This window comes from Amphiprion ocellaris, chromosome 14, assembly GCF_022539595.1.
Source record: "Amphiprion ocellaris isolate individual 3 ecotype Okinawa chromosome 14, ASM2253959v1, whole genome shotgun sequence".
NCBI classification, from domain to species: domain Eukaryota; kingdom Metazoa; phylum Chordata; class Actinopteri; family Pomacentridae; genus Amphiprion; species Amphiprion ocellaris.
The window spans coordinates 14,114,030-14,131,737 of record NC_072779.1 but is presented as its reverse complement, the minus strand read 5'-3'; the positions used below and the strand labels follow the sequence as shown (position 1 = coordinate 14,131,737).

At 36.6% G+C, this 17,708-nt stretch overlaps 2 protein-coding genes across 2 annotated transcripts; one reads left to right on the top strand and one right to left on the bottom strand.

The window, feature by feature from the left end:
* Positions 1 to 1,326: 1,326 nt before the first annotated feature.
* defbl2 (defensin, beta-like 2) lies at positions 1,327 to 2,348 on the bottom strand. The gene is given in 4 exon segments (XM_055017423.1): positions 1,327 to 1,718; positions 1,871 to 1,982; positions 2,238 to 2,316; positions 2,319 to 2,348. Coding segments are annotated over 4 exon segments (243 nt in total). The 3' UTR covers positions 1,327 to 1,696.
* A 3,295-nt stretch (positions 2,349 to 5,643) lies between these two features.
* spag7 (sperm associated antigen 7) lies at positions 5,644 to 10,222 on the top strand. The gene is made up of 7 exons (XM_023278772.3): positions 5,644 to 5,789; positions 6,888 to 6,955; positions 7,076 to 7,164; positions 7,263 to 7,347; positions 7,464 to 7,553; positions 8,881 to 9,037; positions 9,133 to 10,222. The coding sequence occupies exons 1-7, from the start codon at positions 5,705 to 5,707 to the stop codon at positions 9,246 to 9,248; spliced, it is 690 nt and encodes a 229-aa protein (XP_023134540.2). The 5' UTR covers positions 5,644 to 5,704; the 3' UTR covers positions 9,249 to 10,222.
* Positions 10,223 to 17,708: the final 7,486 nt, after the last annotated feature.

Here is a 17,708-nt window from a genome sequence, read left to right as displayed (position 1 = left end):
TCAGTCATTGTCCAAATTCATACCATTTCTTTTTTTTCTTTTTATCAGGTCACTTGTCAATGAGAAATTACTTCAGCCTTTCTTATGCTTCTGTAAGACCAAAGCAGAAGATGCACTTAAAAGCATCTCATCTATAAAGGTGACTGCTCAAGCAGTCATTTTAAACATTATGCCAAATTTATATAATGGTGACAAATCAAAATTCATCTTGAATCATCCATTTCTTGATGATGTTTAATAAGAAATCAATTTAGTTTGGGTCCCATTATTATGAAATTAACGTTCAGTTTCCAAGATTTTTTTTTTTTTTAACTCAGCTCCGTAATTTTCCCTCTAATGTATCATTTTTAATTAAAGTGACTTTTATTTTGACAAGTCATACCCAGTAGAACGTGATTAGTTTGACTTTATAAAACGCACCTGCAGCATCTTGGTGCCTCACTGCAGCAACACAACTCAAAAATACATGCATTCAGTAATAACCTTCTGTTTTAAGCTGTCGGCTTTGTGAAGACAGACATGTAAACAGGTTTGGGGGGCGTTTCCCCCTTTGTAGTTTGGTCACGCTGCGCTGTCTGAATAGTACAAAGATTCAACCCAGATGACAATGCAGGACACAATACACCGGCTCCTGTTTACAAATAGCATCCATGCCTTTGACACCTACACCAGGCCAGCCATCAGCCATCTTCAGATCCAGGCTCAGTTAACTCAGAAACATATCTACATGGGTAATAAAAAGTGTTAATCAGTTGCTTACTTGGTGTCAGTATTGTCTACTTTATTATAGCAGGCCTTTTGTTGTCCATAATTGGTGTTATCTGCTTTCATCTGACACTTATATTGCTTCCTTAAAAGAAAAAGAAAAAAATCATAAAGTCAAAGTTCACCGGCAGTGACATTCAACCTGACAATCGGAGGCACGCAGACAATATGACAATGAATTTTGCTTTGCAATCATGACCGGTGGATTGTGATGGTGTCTGTCTGATCCAGACAATGTTGTCCAGACAGACAGAATGGTGAGATAACGTAAACACAGACATAACACTTCATTCACAAAAGCTCTATTCCATCACGGTTATCTGGGTCAGTCACTTGGCCATTATTGTCTCCTGGCAGTATGAAAGCATGCCAGACCCAACTCAGACTGCTTTCTATGCTGTTATTTCCCTAAAGGTCAGGCCAAGTGGAGTAGAGAGTGCCCCATAGAAATGTTAACAATATGCTTTTTTAGATGCAAAGTTGTTTTGCTCTATATTTGGGACAATATATGTAAAGCTGATAGGGATTGTCCGAGCTAAACAGCAACAACCCAAACATCGATGCAATTATTTTCACGCTTTAATTTTCAACACTGCATGTCAGAGAGTAGAAGTAACAGTTCAGCTTCAGAGAGAGTAGAACTGTTATTGTTAACAGTGTGAGGTACAGGATCAGTTACACAGGGTCAGTTTTAGGAAACAATATGGACAACATGCTTGCAGCTCCACACCAACAACTGTAAATGAGCTTTTGTTTAACTACATAAAGTCCACTTCAAACGCATTCACTTTTAGATTCCACACGATGTTAGGAGGCCAAGAAAGTGGTTCATCCAGAAGAATGCCGTGTGAGTTAGCAGGATCCCAGCTACCTGTGCTGAATATGTCACACTGTGGCATCTTGGGAGCATCATCAGACCACCAGCAGGGTGCTAAGACCGCATGGCACAGCACCTGAAAAAAATTACAGTACAACTTCAGTTAAACTTGCAATTTCTCTTCATGTTCTTTAGAATACCTGTTTTTGTTCTGCTGAATTTTATAGGGTTGTACTTATATTACAAAGTTGTGGACAATTCTACATAAAGATCTTTATGTAGACTTACCTGTATCTTCGAGGGCAACCATGATGACCAATAATATATTCCTGGGCATAGCAGAACCGTCTGCAGAGTCCTCTATACCCACAGGTCCAGTACTGCATCTCTGGATCCTCGCCTGTAGATATTTCAATATCATATCAATATCCCTGATAAATACTGACTTATTGGTGACAGTAAATAATTGCATCTTCAAAATAAGTTACATTTTAAATGGCAAAATATCTAAGAAAACTGTAATAGTTCTACATCCCCTTAGAACCACACAAACAGGCCCAGTCTAACCACAATGCACCTTAAGCATTTTTCATACCATGATTTGCTTGATTTGATGTCACACGGTAAGAAAATGGATGCGTTATTTGCTGCTTACCCTCCCCAACCGCGAGCATCAGGAGAAGCACAAGGAGAACCAAGCTCAGTCCCTTCATGTTTGGGTACCAATAAGCTTTCAGACACTGCTGTTGACAGGCTGATGCTGCATTTATACGGCATTTCAAGCACGGGGGAGGAGTCCGTCGTGCTCTGTCCAAATCACAATAACAGAGTATCGCTGAATGATGGGAGTCTGAGGGCTGGAGGTCAGGACTATAAGCTTACTCAGCTTAGTCAACAGCTGCATCCTCTTGAGAACTTGAGATTGCTTTTGAGCATTTTTACAACGAACCATTCTGTCATTTTCTCTGCTCAGTGTGCGAAGCAATAGTTTTTAATGTGATTTAATGGTAGAAATTCTCTTTATTCTTCACCAACACAGAATGAATGTCTAAATGAAAAATGGACAGTTGTCTGGTATTGTACTTACATACACCCCTATGGCTGGACAGAGGAGTAAACACTGACCACAAAGGACTCCTGCAAAACAACAAGCCCTGCAAAAGTTGAAATTACAGGCGAAATACTATCTAATCTGTTTATTTTAGACACAGTAAGCAGTACAATTCTGTCTGTCCTGCTGTGTTTTCAGGGCTGCCCTCTGTTCATCCACTGCTCTCCACACATCTGAATATGGCAGTAGTTCATGTGTTATTGCTGATGCTGTGAAACTACAATCAAACTGCACAAAACACGCGGCTCCGGTGACGCAGGGAAGGATTGTTAACACAACAATAACAGCACAAGGCTTGGACACACAGACATGTATTTGTATAGCATGCCCCCTAGTGCTTATGTAAAGATGTTTGTTTGCTTGTTTATTCTCTCGCTCACACGTTCCAATAATGGGGGGAAAAAAAGGAGAGACAATCTGTGAATAATCAGCCAAAGGAATGGTTTTTTTTTTTCAAACAAAACCAGAAAACAAGTGAGCAGGAGAGGACTAGCGCCATTACAGTTGTTTGCATTTGAGTAACAGGGCAGAGCATTTGCCAAATTTAAAAAACATTTTGCCTAATATTCTAGGGTCGGAGCCTTAATATTTAAAATAGTCAGATAAAGTTGTATTTTATATAAGTTCTGTGTGGTTTTGAACCCTATATTTAAATTACTCTGGTAAAATCACAATATAAAGCCAGTTGATGGAGCTTAACCTCAATATTTAAAGTGGTGAGAGTAGTTTGCAGCACCAATCTTATTGTTTTTTGTCACAGCAGCTGTTGCTTTAAATGTGGCATATTTTTTTAATATTAATATTGGTGACTTGACTTGACATGACCTCAAACCTTATGCTCCCTTTTCTTAAGAAATTGTAAAATTTGGATCTACGACAGATCATTTTTTTATTGATTTCCTTGGGCTATGAATAACCTACAGTATGTAGATGTAAGGTTACTCAGGAAGCCATCTACACTAAATGAGGCCTCATAATATGTTGTGTCACGCTGTGCTTCAACCCCACTGTTCTCTAAGATTATCCGTTACAGGCTTCATGGACTGTTATGTAATCCAATTATTAAAAAAACTAAAATTATATTTAAAAATTTAGTTATGAGTATAAATAATAAAGAAATAAGAAAATAGAAGAACATTACAAAAAAACTAAAAAATGGCATGAATTACTAGCTTCAGGCATTTAAGGTGGTTTGAAAAGTAAAAGGCCTTTATTTCAGCTTGCGAGATACATTAAAAAACACTCAATGCATGTCAGCTTGTGCCTTCTTCATTGTGTAAAAAACAGACAGAATAATTGTAGCTGCAAGCAACATAAAATTGCATTTAGAAATAGAATAGAACAGAATAGCCACTTTTATTGTCAAACAGAATATACACTAGCGGGTGCATATTATGAATGAAATTTCAATGCAAAAATTCGGCATCAGACTGGTAAAAAACAAAAATTATTTGAAATAGAGTGCAAAAAATATTTCCAATCTATACATGTAATACTATATATATATATACATATTTAAAAACACATGTACACACCTGCATAAATACACATTCACACACGTATTTCACAGAGTTATATTGCACAGAGAGACAAACAAAACAATAAAACTAAAACATAAAACAAAGTCTCTCTCACAGGCTGACAAAAACTCTTTCCTATTTAAGGATGGTGTTGACATAGGAAGGTAAATTCCTAATTGGAAAGAACTGTTTACATCAGCATTAGTTAATAGGATAAGAAAACGACAACAACAGACAGTTACAGCAATTGTAATATAAGGAAACTGGGTTGAATACAGCCAAGGGGCCTTTAAATGAAAAAAATCTTATTGGATTATCAGCTCAAGGACAGAAAAATAGAATAACAATGACACAAAACTGCAAGCTAGGTAATGACTAAAAGAAAGGTGAAAGGTCATGATCCTCACTGCAACCAAAGTAACTGGTGGCCTTAAGGGGATACTCTGCTCTTTGTTTGAGCCAGTTGATTTTATCTCTACCCATGGTTGGCATCAAAGCTGATCTCAATACCAGACACTCTTAGGGTTGAATCACTCCACTGTTGAGCTTCCACATATTGTTTAGCCATAGGATAGTTAAAACTTAGAGTATAAATAGCATACAGCCTCTCTGTTCCTGAATCTGTTTTTAGCAAGGCCTACATAGAAACAGCAACAAATACACTCTATTCAGTACACATCGTGAGTGGTATTACACTTTATGACACTAGTGATAGAACAGATTTTATATGTCTGCAAATCCCTTAAAATGATTGAACTTACCTTAAAAAACTGCCCTTGTCTGAACAAAAATTCTAAAGATGCGATTGCCTTCACTACACTTATTGCTCAAAGGCTTATACTGCTGAAATGGAAAGAGAAATACTCTCTATCTTTCAAACTATGGTTCATTGACCTTTTGCATCATTTAACTCTGAAAAAACAAGATATTCCTTAAGAGGCTGTGCTAACACATTTTATTGTATCTGGCAACCTATTTTAGATCAGATTAAAGAGGTGGATCCATCACTTATGTTAATGAGTAATATTGCAATTATTGTAATTTATATTTTTCCTTTTTTTATTATGGTGCAACAGGGTGGGATTGTTCGGGGGTGGGGGGTGTTTATAAACAAAAACTGTAACTGTATTGTAACCTCGATATAATGCCTGAGTGAATTTTCAATAAAAAAACACTTTGAAAAAAAAAACTGCCTTTGTCAGACAAACGTCTGGTTTGGAAGCAGGAAGGTAACTCCTGGCTCAATTTTTCATGATCTTCTGACTGCTCTGATGGGGCTCACTGAAATAGAAAAGAAGTTTAATGCTTTTAAATGTCGATATTAAGCGTGAGTAAAATCACAAGAGGCTTGTAATGCAACTTTCCGGTGCAGGGTGGCGACATATATTTTTAAATGCGGCTTTTTACACGAGCGAAGAAGATTCGGAAGGTCTGCGCCTGCGCAGCCTCTACAGCCGCAGTAGACTGGACGGTCTGCCCGATCATTCCAAGATGGCGGACCTCCTAGGTTCAATCTTAAACTCGATGGAGAAACCTCCAACAGTCGGCGACCAGGAGAGCCGACGAAAGGCACGAGGTACACGCTGTACTACCTAAACAACTACTCCTTATGTGTTAGTTTGACGCCCGTTATAGTGAATATGATGGAAGAATTAGAGGTCTGAAAAAAATTAAAAACAGCATTACTCGTGCTGCTATTGGTCAGTTGAGCTTTCAAGTAAGCAGTGTTGACTCGATTTTAGCACCGCCTCAATACCAGGCATGTGCTGCAGACCACCGTCTGGACTACAGACAGCTGCTGTAACACAAACCTGCTAAAAACACTCTGTAAACAACCAGGGCTGCTATAACTGCTGCGCCTCCTGGGGCAACCTCAGAAATTAGGTTACCTCTGAGAGGTCACACTACTCAGCCTGATTTCAGTCTCTTTTTTACCAGGTGTTACTTTAATTCCTGATCAGTTTTAGCTAACTTATCTCTCTGCCAATGAAGAGACTTTTCAGAATATACTGTCTTTACTATTAGCCTAAGTTATGGCCATTTTAGTGAGCTACCTTAAGTAGATAGAATAGTTCCTAGCTTTGTTCATTTTAGTAATGAATCCTAACTTTTTAAGTTGTTGATAGCTTCCTTAAATACTTTCAGAGTTACAAAGTTACAACCAGCAGTTTTTTTCCCCATTATGTTCCATTTATATGTAAGAAAAGTGCAGTAACCCATAGATGTCATGTAGCTTCACCAAATCATGGGATATTTGAAGTACCTCATCATATTTCCTGTTTGCAGATGTAGGCTTTAAACCATTGTTCCCAAGCACAGATTTGCAACATTGCTGCAATGCTCACTGCAATATTGCCACAAACAAACTTTGTCTACCTTAAGTTGTTGTGAGAACATAGTCACAATATGGCTTGTGTTTGTCAGTGGACACATGCAACAAATAATAGGATCTGAGTCACCGGATTTGAGGCTCGAGCCTCGAATGATCTGGTAATGTGGTTTTGGGATTACAGGATGTCTGTCTCTTCATTAGCCTTTTTGTGACTTAAGTCATTAAAGACCACAAGGGGACGAGAAGTAGCTGTAAGACTGGGCGATCTGTGTTTATAATGGAAGCTTTGGATACTCTCTGGCATGAGTAAACCCAATGAAAATAAACTTGTGTTCTTCAAAGAGCAAGCAGCAAGACTCAAGAAGATGGAAGAGATGGAGAAAAGAAAGAAAGCAGAGTTCAGGAAAAAGGTGATCGTTTAAGAGTTACATTAATATACACATCTAATGTAGTTCTGGCACTGAGTTCCTGCGAACTCCCGTTACTGTTTTTGATATTTATCACTGCGGTTCCCTGCATCTCTTGTTTAGATGGAGAAAGAGGTGTCAGACTTCATCCAAGACAGCTCACAGCAGAAAAGAAAATATAATCCTATGGGGAAGATTGAAAGGAGTATACTGTAAGGGGTTATTGCTTTAAATACTGGGAAAAATAAGCCTTTTTCCCTACATGATCTTATCCATGAGTGTTTGAATTTTACCTTTTCTTGTGTCATAGGCATGATGTTGCAGAAGTGGCTGGTTTGACATCTTTCTCTTTCGGGGAGGACGAGGAGAGCCGTTATGTCATGCTTTTTAAGAAGGTCTGAATACTTTGATATTAATTCAGTTTTAGACATTAAAACAGTCTTATTAGACTAAACTTATGAGCAGATAATTTTTGGGAAATGTGATGATATGCCACCTTATGCTATGGTAGGAGTTTGCTCCATCAGATGAAGAGCTGGAAGCCTATCGCAAAGGAGAGGAGTGGGATCCCCAGCTGGCAGAACAACGCCGCAGACTAAAAGTAAGACTGGATGCTCTACTGTGTTGTTAATACTGAGATACACTTGTGTTTTTTTCTAGATGACAGCCCCACATCACAATAAAAACAGTTATTGCATGTCTTTCTCTATTTTGACTCTTCTTGTTATGTATTTTATAAATTACTATCAATAAGTGTCTGAATGTAAACAGTGGTGTTTGTAAGCTTTCTAAAACACACCACCAGTTCAAAATATATGCTGAGGGCTCTGCATTTAAAAGTTACTGTACACTTTAACATGATTTTTGAGCTCTAAAATAAATGATACGGCTGTACCGTGATGAAACACATCAATACTGGTGTAAATAATGACATATCTAACAAATTTATAAACACTGGGCTGTCAAAGTTGAACATGGTGCAAAACACCAGTTACTCTTATGAGTCAATTTGACCCTTGCAAAGCCAATGCTGAAATAGTAATTCACTCAAACTTCATTTAAATCTCAAGGAATCATTAATGGCATGCCCTCATTTTCAGCGATGTTGGGTGAACAGAGCAGTAATTAATGAGAAAACAAAAAACAGAACAGAGTTAAAAGCAGCTACATTTAAAAGTGGAGTAGTTTGTAATTATGGTTTTATATTGACTCACAGGTATAGTTGTGTTAAATTTTAATGTTTATTGCACAAATGCTCCAGGTGTGTTCAAGGATAAATCTCAAGTATATCTCAAATAAAACTTGTCATTCACATGCTATTTTCTGATAACCATCCACTTAATATGTTTCAATATATTTTGCTCGATAATTTCCACTGGTTCTTTTGACAACGACCCCAAAACAACACTGCAGACACTGTGAAACTTTGGAAATGCTCGCCCATCTCCTACACACACACACCTGTCTCAGGAAACAGTTGTGTATTTGTCTTAAAGGCTTACAGTGACACTATAGTCTCCTACCACATTTATATTAGCTCAAAGGGACTGTGGAGGGAAAATGCAGACATTTCCAGAGAGCCCTCTGTAGTGTAGGTGTGGCAGATTTTATGCCACTTTTGAATTTTCTCTGTCCAAGGAATGGAATTCCTTCTTAACAAATGCACACCTTCCCCCTTCTCAGCTCCCTGTCTACTTTATAGCATTTTTCTAAATTATGCAGTGGGTGGAATTAGACTCAGAGCACTGACACTGAACATAAAGGAATTCAGTTACTGAAACAGAAGGTGAGGCAGGATTAAGAAAAGTGGCATTTAAAGTTTCATTAGCTCCTAGACCACATTTCACTTTCCAGCCCGATGTTGTCTAATGATGTATAAGCCCGCGTTGAATGTCTCTCACAGTCTCTGACTTTCCTCTTCACTGCAGGAACAGGCTGCACTGGAAGAAGCAGCATCCAGTCAGACGAAAACATCACAGGCATGTCCCAACTCCAACTACAGAGACAAGTACAGTCACCTGATCGGCACCTCAGCTGCAAAAGATGCAGCACACACACTAGAGGCCAACAGGGCTTATGGCTGTGGTGAGTGTTGATCTCAAAGACATGCTAAATTACTTTGCCTCACATCATTTCTCATCGTTCTGTTCATTCGTAACTTTGGCCATTCTCTGTCCCAGTGCCGGTGGCCAACAAGAGGGACACTCGCTCGATAGAAGAAGCCATGAATGAAATCCGAGCAAAGAAACGGCTGAAGCGAGAGGACGACACAGGGGCCCACGGCAGCAGCTCTTGAGGCTCTACTTGTTTTGTTTTCTGTCTGCTGTTGTGTGTGAGTGTGTGAGTGCATTAGTGTGTCTGTGTACACTCTGTTTGTCTCATTCATCTTAAAATGCAATATCCTGTACTTCAGACATTTGAAGGTATAATTTATGCAACAGGCCTTGAATCTAGTGTTTACACCACTCTCTGACTGACGGTGGTGAATTGATGAAATCTTGTTCAGTGGAGGATGCTCAGGTGTGTCTGATCCAAGAGGTGGATTATTTTATGTGTTTAACGTTGGCGGTGAAGTTCTGTCTATTGCCAAGTTTCTTACACACATGATTGGACCATTAGAGTGGAAGAATCAAAAGAAAAAAATGTGTTGAGGTGTTAAGCTTCTTAAAAACACATGCCATTTAAAATAATGAAATTTTAGCAACCATTGACATTTTTAATGCAGATGTGCATTTGCAGTCCTATGTACAAGTTTTATTATTGCAAATATGGCGGATTGTGAACTTTGGCTGCACAGGATGAAAGCCAGGTTTTAGGAATGTGTAACTTCAATCCCACTGCCATCTCTTGACCAGCTTTTGGTTGGGTTTGTTGATTTTTTTTCTTAGTCTCAACTTTTTGAGAACTTTCTAAAGTTGCTGGCATGCCATTTTGTCTATATCCCATTTTAGAAAATACAGTTTTGTTGATTTTTAGAAATATGTGATAAAGTCTGTGATTTTCTTTGTTTCTATACATCTGCACTGACTGTGAATTCTTCTGTTACTCCAGCGTAAGTGTTTTATTATTAAGCCGTGAGATAGGCTTACAAAAGGCATCATAGTAGGGAGTAGGAGTACCGGAGCTCTTGTTGGGATGTGGGTCTCTACGTCTGTTCCTTTTGTCAAAATCAAGCAATCAAACAAGAGTTCATTGGCATCTTGATGTCTGTTTTAACATGGTTGCACTGTTTTATCCTCATGCGTATTAATAAACAGAGAAAAGACTGGGGCTTTCGTATGCCGACCTCGTTTCTCGTTTATATCCACAACTTCATCATAAGTGCAACATAAAGTTAAGTATGTTGCATTTTTCTATTTACATACCAGACAACTTCTCATGTGAAGAGACCAGTAGACATAATATCAGGTTATGGCATATACTGTCCATTTATGTGCAAGAATATGTAATCGGGACTTCAGTACTTTTATTTAATGCTTCACTGTATTTTAGAGGAAAATATTCTACTGCTTCCTCCACTTATCTGACAACTATAAACAAACTTTTTACTGTTATGGAGAGTTAGTCATTAGTTTGAGCAAAAAAACTCTTTGCAACAATCTAAAATGTAACACAATAATAAATCTGCCGCCATGGATGTCAATGATTGCCAGTAGTCTCATGTGGTCCATCCTTTAATACAGTAACATAATACCTAACCAGTTTTAAGAATGTGTCGTTATTTACATTATTTATATAAAGAATAACTAGCTGACTTTATGTTGAGATGATGTTATGCTGTTAGCTTGCTATTGCTATATTAGCTTGCTATTAGCTAGCTGTAATCTGTAATTCTTTGCTGTCATGTGTCATATATATATATATATATATATATATAAAGATTATGTATACACATGTGCATTGTGTGTGTCTGTATGAGTGTGCTTGTCTGTGTGTTGTTGTGTGTATAGCTAGCAATATTAGCTTTCCACCAGCCACCTAGCTAGTTTAAATTCCTGATTAGCTATGCTAAGGATCCTTGGTGGTTTTACATTATTTTTAATGTCAAAGATCTAAATTCAGTGATAACAAAGTTATAGTAAAATTATCATTATTTCCTTGGTCAATAAATTCTAAATTAATTACCAATTATGAGACAACAAAATAAAATAAAATCACAATTTCTGTATGCTATATTTAAAGATTGTGTTGCAAATAAAGTGAGAGCAACTTCAAAATGTGGAAAAAAAAACCTTAGGCATAAGTAACAAGCTTGTATGGGTCAAAATGTCTCCTGAGGTAAGATTCCTTGGTCCGTGTATTTATCTGGCAATTGGATTTTCCGTTCTGAAACGGGTATTGAAAAACAAAAAAACGAGTGGTTATTTGATTTTCGTTTTAAAATACAAAAATTAAAATTGAAATACAAGGCGTTTTTCCTTTTCATGATCAAAAAGGGATATACGAAATTTTAAAAATGCTTTGATTTTCATTTTATATTTAGAATAACAAAAAAATAAAAATCAGTAAGAGACAGAGACGAAAAAAGGTCCGTTTTTTCATTTTCTGACACCGGAAGTGGTCATCAGCAAGTGTGGAGCCAAACGACAACAAGATTCTCAGAGGGCGGAGCCAGAGAGCAGCAATTGGTCAGACCATAGATAATATAGAAGACAGCGCGCTAGCGGATCTAGTAGTGGTGGCGAGATGAAGCTTCATGAAGCATTGAGGCTTTCCATCCAATTGGTTCACTCATGGTTCGAAGTTCGATGGTGCTTCATTTGCTCTACTGCGCCATCAACTGGACAAATAAAAGTAAAACAGGCAGAGTGCCTATAATGACACACTAGCTTTGCTATGTGAAGCTTTGAATTGTGCTTAAATGATAATGCCAATAAACAAGTAATATACTTCATATAGTGTCTGCTTTTCCTGATAGCAGGGACAGAGGGGGAATTGGAAACAAATTGGGGAGAGATTTGAGATTTGTAGCTTGACTGCTTGATTGATGTCAGGTTCTGGTTTTCTGTAAAGTGCTTAGACGCTTTTAATTGTAATAAGGGCTATATAAATTAAATTTATTGTGCTTTTGCTACTTGTTTTGTGACTGTGCGTGTGGTACCAGTGACAACCTGTAAAACAAAAGTAGGGACAACATTTTATTTGTTTTTATTCAAAAATATAAATTTTTCCACAGTGCTGGGATTCAGGCGACTTCTTTTTTTTGGACATTATTTTTCTAGCTCTTTGGAACACAGCAGACACTTCACCTTTTAAAATACCAGAAAAATAAAGAAATTAGAACAAGCGGTGTGTGGTGTTGCCACAGTAATACATATTACACTTCACTTGTTATGTGCCTACTTTATTAGGAGAAATCAGGTCAAAGTGTCCCAGACAGGGGAAAATCTTCTCTTTCTGGCTGGTTCTATAAAAAAAAGAGTCTCAAACCGATTGAATGCAAAGATACAGCAGGTAAAAATCCATCAAATGTGAACCGGGAATCCATTGCGTTTCGCTGCCCCTTATATTTTGAATTACACGTCAAACCTGCGAACCACTTCCTGAACCCGTCACGCGGTACGACCGGCTTGCGAGGCTTCGAACGTCATCATTTTTGGCTCCTCCCCTAAATGAAGCAAGCCTCGATACGCGCTTCGTGGACACGCCCCCTCCATTACTCGACACACGCTTCGAAGCCTCGGCACATCTCGTAACATCACTAGTATCTAGTCTATGTATATCTATGGTCGGCACTAGTGATGGCTGATCGAGGCTTTGTTGAAGCTTCGACACTTCATTCAAAACATGGTTCATTACTCGAGGCCTCAATGACACACAGTGCTCGAGTAGGACATCTAGTGGTCAATAATATGAAGTGCAATCAAGGCGTGGTCGTTGGTTCATGGATTGTTTTGGATTTGATTCGCCATGCACACATTCCTGTTTGACTACACTAGATGATTGTATGGGTTGTAGTGGACACAAAAGTAATATTACTAGTAATAATAATGACAATAACTATTGAAGAGCACGTTTCTTATTTCCCATGTTTGTCTGTATCCCGATATACTCTTTGCTTATATTCTGTGTTATGAAACATTTAAACGGTGCTGCTACATTCATGAGATGCTCTACAAATACAGACTGATGTCATTTTCACATGGGGCTGGTGCAAATAAAGATTTTATGGATTATTATGGATTTTGGCAAAGTATGTCTTGGGGTTTATTGGTAAAGAGGTCAGTAAAGAGGGTGTGCTTATGTAACTGGTTATGAGGTTTTATTGAGAAATAATTTATCAACAGTTTTGGGACCACTGTTTCCTCTAAGCTGCGCGCGTGCGCAATTGCGCACTGCTGACACGGTCTCCGCGCACAGAAAATCTGCGCTGCGCACAAAAAAAATCCAACCTAAACTGTAAATAAAATAAACACATAATAATTCATTCTGTGCTATTTTTCAATGTGAGTCAGTGAGTTACCGGTGACTGGCTGCTGCAGCCAATGATGCGATTCACATACGTATTTACCATAGACTGTATATAATGGTATTTACGTAGCTAATCAACATCAGGCGTCCTTATGTGCAGCCACCGTTGTTCTCATAGATATGAATGAGTAGATAGGACACGCCCCTTTGAGCTGCGTGCTACAGCGAGGCTAAGCTAGTGGGGGCAAAGTTTCAGTGCATTCCGTTGATGTAGACGGCGTGAAAACGGAAACAAGTATGCCGGCTCACTGTACTGCATACAGTTACACACTACGTCGTACGATTGAGACAAGGAAACTTGGAATGACTTTTTATAGGTAAGAATAGTTTTTGGCTCTTTTTTCATTATGAAATCTTGTTGAGAGCTTCCAGTCTATGAGAGCTAACTAGTTAGCCACTAGCAAAACACTAATGTGAGCTAGCAGCTTGACAAGCAAATACCAGACGATTAATAGTAGCTGTAGTATAGTTGTACAAGCAGTAGTAGTAATACTAAAAGTACAAGCAGCAGTAGTAGTATAAACAGCTGTTAGAGTCGTAGAAGTAGTATCAGCATTTGTAATATTATTACAAGTTGTAGTAGCAGTGCCAGTATCAGCAGCAGTAGTGTGTACTACCACTACTAGTAGTAGTCACATTGCTATTACTACCACCAATACAACCAATAGTACTTATAAAGCCTAACTCATGTATATCCAGATTACCATCTATGTTCTTCCTCCAAACCCATTTTATGATTGGGATTACAGGCAGTTCTTTAGGACTGCTCTCAAATAATTGAAATATTACTAAACAAGGTTATACTTATCAAATTAAATAGCTCTGGTCTCCAGTATATTGGCGAATTCGGTTCTTTGTACTTAATTTATTAGCATGATTTCTTTTTAATATGTTGTGTACAGACTTAATTACTTCTCTGTCTACTTTTCTTACTCCATGTAGGTTTCCCAGAGACTATGGGTTGAGGAGGAATTGGAAGTTTGTCGGCTTAGACCTGGTGTCATTCCATCAGTGTTAAACTTCCTGGCTCATCTTGGAAGAGTATGTGCCAGAAAGACCACGACCAAGCAGCCTTGAGATCTTAGGCAGCGTCTCCCTCAGGTGGGTGTCGACAGTGTTCACGGTCAGGTCTGTAGAGGTGGGAGGCCGCCACCCACCTCCCCGTCTACTCTCTACCCAGACTCCGCCCATGTGGTCACTTTATTAACTACGATGCCAAAGGGACGACGAAATTACTTCTTTTCCTCTGATCTGTAGCTCAGTGAGTTAAGGGTTTACCTGTAGAGCTGCAAGTCACTGGTTCAAGACCAGACCCTTCTTAAATTTTATCAAAATCCTGACAAAGACAAAGAAAAATGCCAGTGGTGGGTCTTGAACCTACTACCTTCCACTGGGTAATCTCTCTTCTTTTCCCCTGAGCTACTCACTCAGATACTTATTATTAATTTTTTTTTTTGCAAATTTATCATCAATTTTTTTTGCCATTTTCGAGTTTTTTTTAAACTTGAGTCTCGACTCGATCGTTTTTCTCAGGAGGTTGGACTTTAGCCTTTGTGCTGGAGGGTGGAACCCTCAGTTCCAAGACTTTCAAAGCCTCCAGACCTCCCGAGTCCTCAGGACCTGAGCTTTCACACAGTCTGAGGGCTGAAATTTTCTAAGTCCCACAGTAGTTCTCTGTTAGATTGAACTTCCAGACAGTCCAAGGACTGATATCTTCTAAGTTCCTGAGTACTTCTCTGTTAGTTTGAACCTTCACACAGTCTGAGGACTGAAATCTTAAAAGTTCTTGAGTAGTTCTCTGTTAGTTTGAACCTTCACACAGTCTGAGGACTGAAATCTTAAAAGTTCTTGAGTAGTTCTCTGTTAGTTTGAACCTTCAGACAGTCTGTTAATGTTTCGATTAAATCTTTAAGGTTTTTCTTTTTAAATGTTTTACCACCTTTTAATGTTTAATTTTCTTTTTAAATCCTTCATTGTATTTTCTGTGTAATTCCTATTTGAACTTTTATTGTCTTTAAGATATAATTTTCTAATTAAACATTTAATTTTTTAATTAAATGTTTTGTTTTTTTATTGGATAGGTGTAGTGAGAGACAGACAGGAAACAGGGGAAGACTTGCAGCAAAGGGCCACTAGCGGGACTCGAACCCAGGACGCTACGTCAGGGACCAGCCCCTGTACATGGGTCACCCGCTTAACCCGTTGAGCTATATGGGCACCCATGTTTTGTCTTTTTAAGGGTTTAATAATCTGATTAAATGTTTTGCATTTTTAAAAATGTTTAACATTCTTCTTGTTTAATTGTATTTTTTAAATGTTTAATGATGGAAAATACTTTATCTGTAATTTCTAATATTTGTATTTTAAAAATTTTGTTTAATATCATAATGACATGTATTGTATCTTGTTGAATTATCTCATTCAATATTTTGTCTGTTTAATATAATTTAATGTAATTTAATGTTTAACTCTATTAAACAGACAAATATTGAATGAGATAATTCAACAAGATACAATACATGTCATTATGATATTAAACAAAATTTTTAAAATACAAATATTAGAAATTACAGATAAAGTATTTTCCATCATTAAACATTTAAAAAATACAATTAAACAAGAAGAATGTTAAACATTTTTAAAAATGCAAAACATTTAATCAGATTATTAAACCCTTAAAAAGACAAAACATTTAATTAAAAAATTAAATGTTTAATTAGAAAATTACATCTTAAAGACAATAAAACTTCAAATAGGAATTAAACAGAAAATACAATGAAGCATTTAAAAAGAAAACTAAACATTAAAAGGTGGTATATGTACATATAATTTAATTGTATTTAATGTTTAACTCTGTTAAACAGAAAAAATATTGAATTAGATAATTCAACAACATATGATACATGTCATTATGAAATTAAACAAAATTTTTAAAATACAAATATTAAAAATTACAGATAAAATATTTTCCATAATTAAACATTTAAAAAATACAATTAAACAAGAAGAATGTTAAACATTTTTAAAAATGCAAAACATTTAATCAGATTATTAAACCCTTAAAAAGACAAAACATTTAATTAAAAAATTAAATGTTTAATTAGAAAATTACATCTTAAAGACAATAAAACTTCAAATAGGAATTAAACAGAAAATACAATGAAGCATTTAAAAAGAAAACTAAACATTAAAAGGTGGTATATGTACATATAATTTAATTGTATTTAATGTTTAACTCTGTTAAACAGAAAAAATATTGAATTAGATAATTCAACAACATATGATACATGTCATTATGAAATTAAACAAAATTTTTAAAATACAAATATTAAAAATTACAGATAAAATATTTTCCATAATTAAACATTTAAAAAATAAAATTAAACAAGAATATTAAACATTTAAAAAAATGCAAAACATTTAATTAGATTATTAAACCTTTAAAAAGACAAAACATTTAATTAAAAAATTAAATGTTTAATTAGAAAATTACATCTTGTTGTATTAAATGTTTTTTTCCTTTGATTTAATTGTTTTTAATGTAGTTTATTTCTTTAATCTTTTTTTTCTGTCAAGATTTTAACCCCAACCTTAAAAATGAAACAAACCCTTAAATCACAATGAAAATACTTCTGTTGTCACAATCATGAGTTAGTCAATTATTCAGTTTATCAATTCAACTTTATTTATTTAGCACCTTTTACACAGATGACAAAACTAAACAAGCAAAGAGAAAAAACTATGATTAAAACTCAAAAACATTTATTAAAAAAAAACAAAAAACAAAAAAAAAAAAAAAACATTTAACATGGTAATAAAATATGTTGTGTCCAGGGGATGGAGGGAGTTTATTGAAGTCTTCTTGGGCTCACATGGTAAATCATTTAAAATATAAACTTGATATTCAGTCTAAGGAAACTGCAAAGTGACAGAAGAACCAACAATATCTCCTGTTTTCTCCTTTAATGAGTCGACTCTTCTTGTGCTTTCAGACCAAAGAACTACAGAGTCTTCACAACCTGCTCAAACTCTTGGTACAGGACCTCACCACACGGGTCAAGAAGGTTTCCGTCTCATTTCTACTCTGAAGCTCACCTTCTCCTGCTCAAACTGCTGACAAATGTTTCTGCTGCTCTAAAGTCTGGTCTCCAGAACTTCCTAAAGACTCTCAAAGTCTCTTCTGCTGCAGGTTGCTTTGTAGAACTGTTACAGAAAACCTCACTAAACCACATGGAGGGGCCTCAAGATAGTCGTCCAAATGAAACCTTACAAAAACCAAACTAGC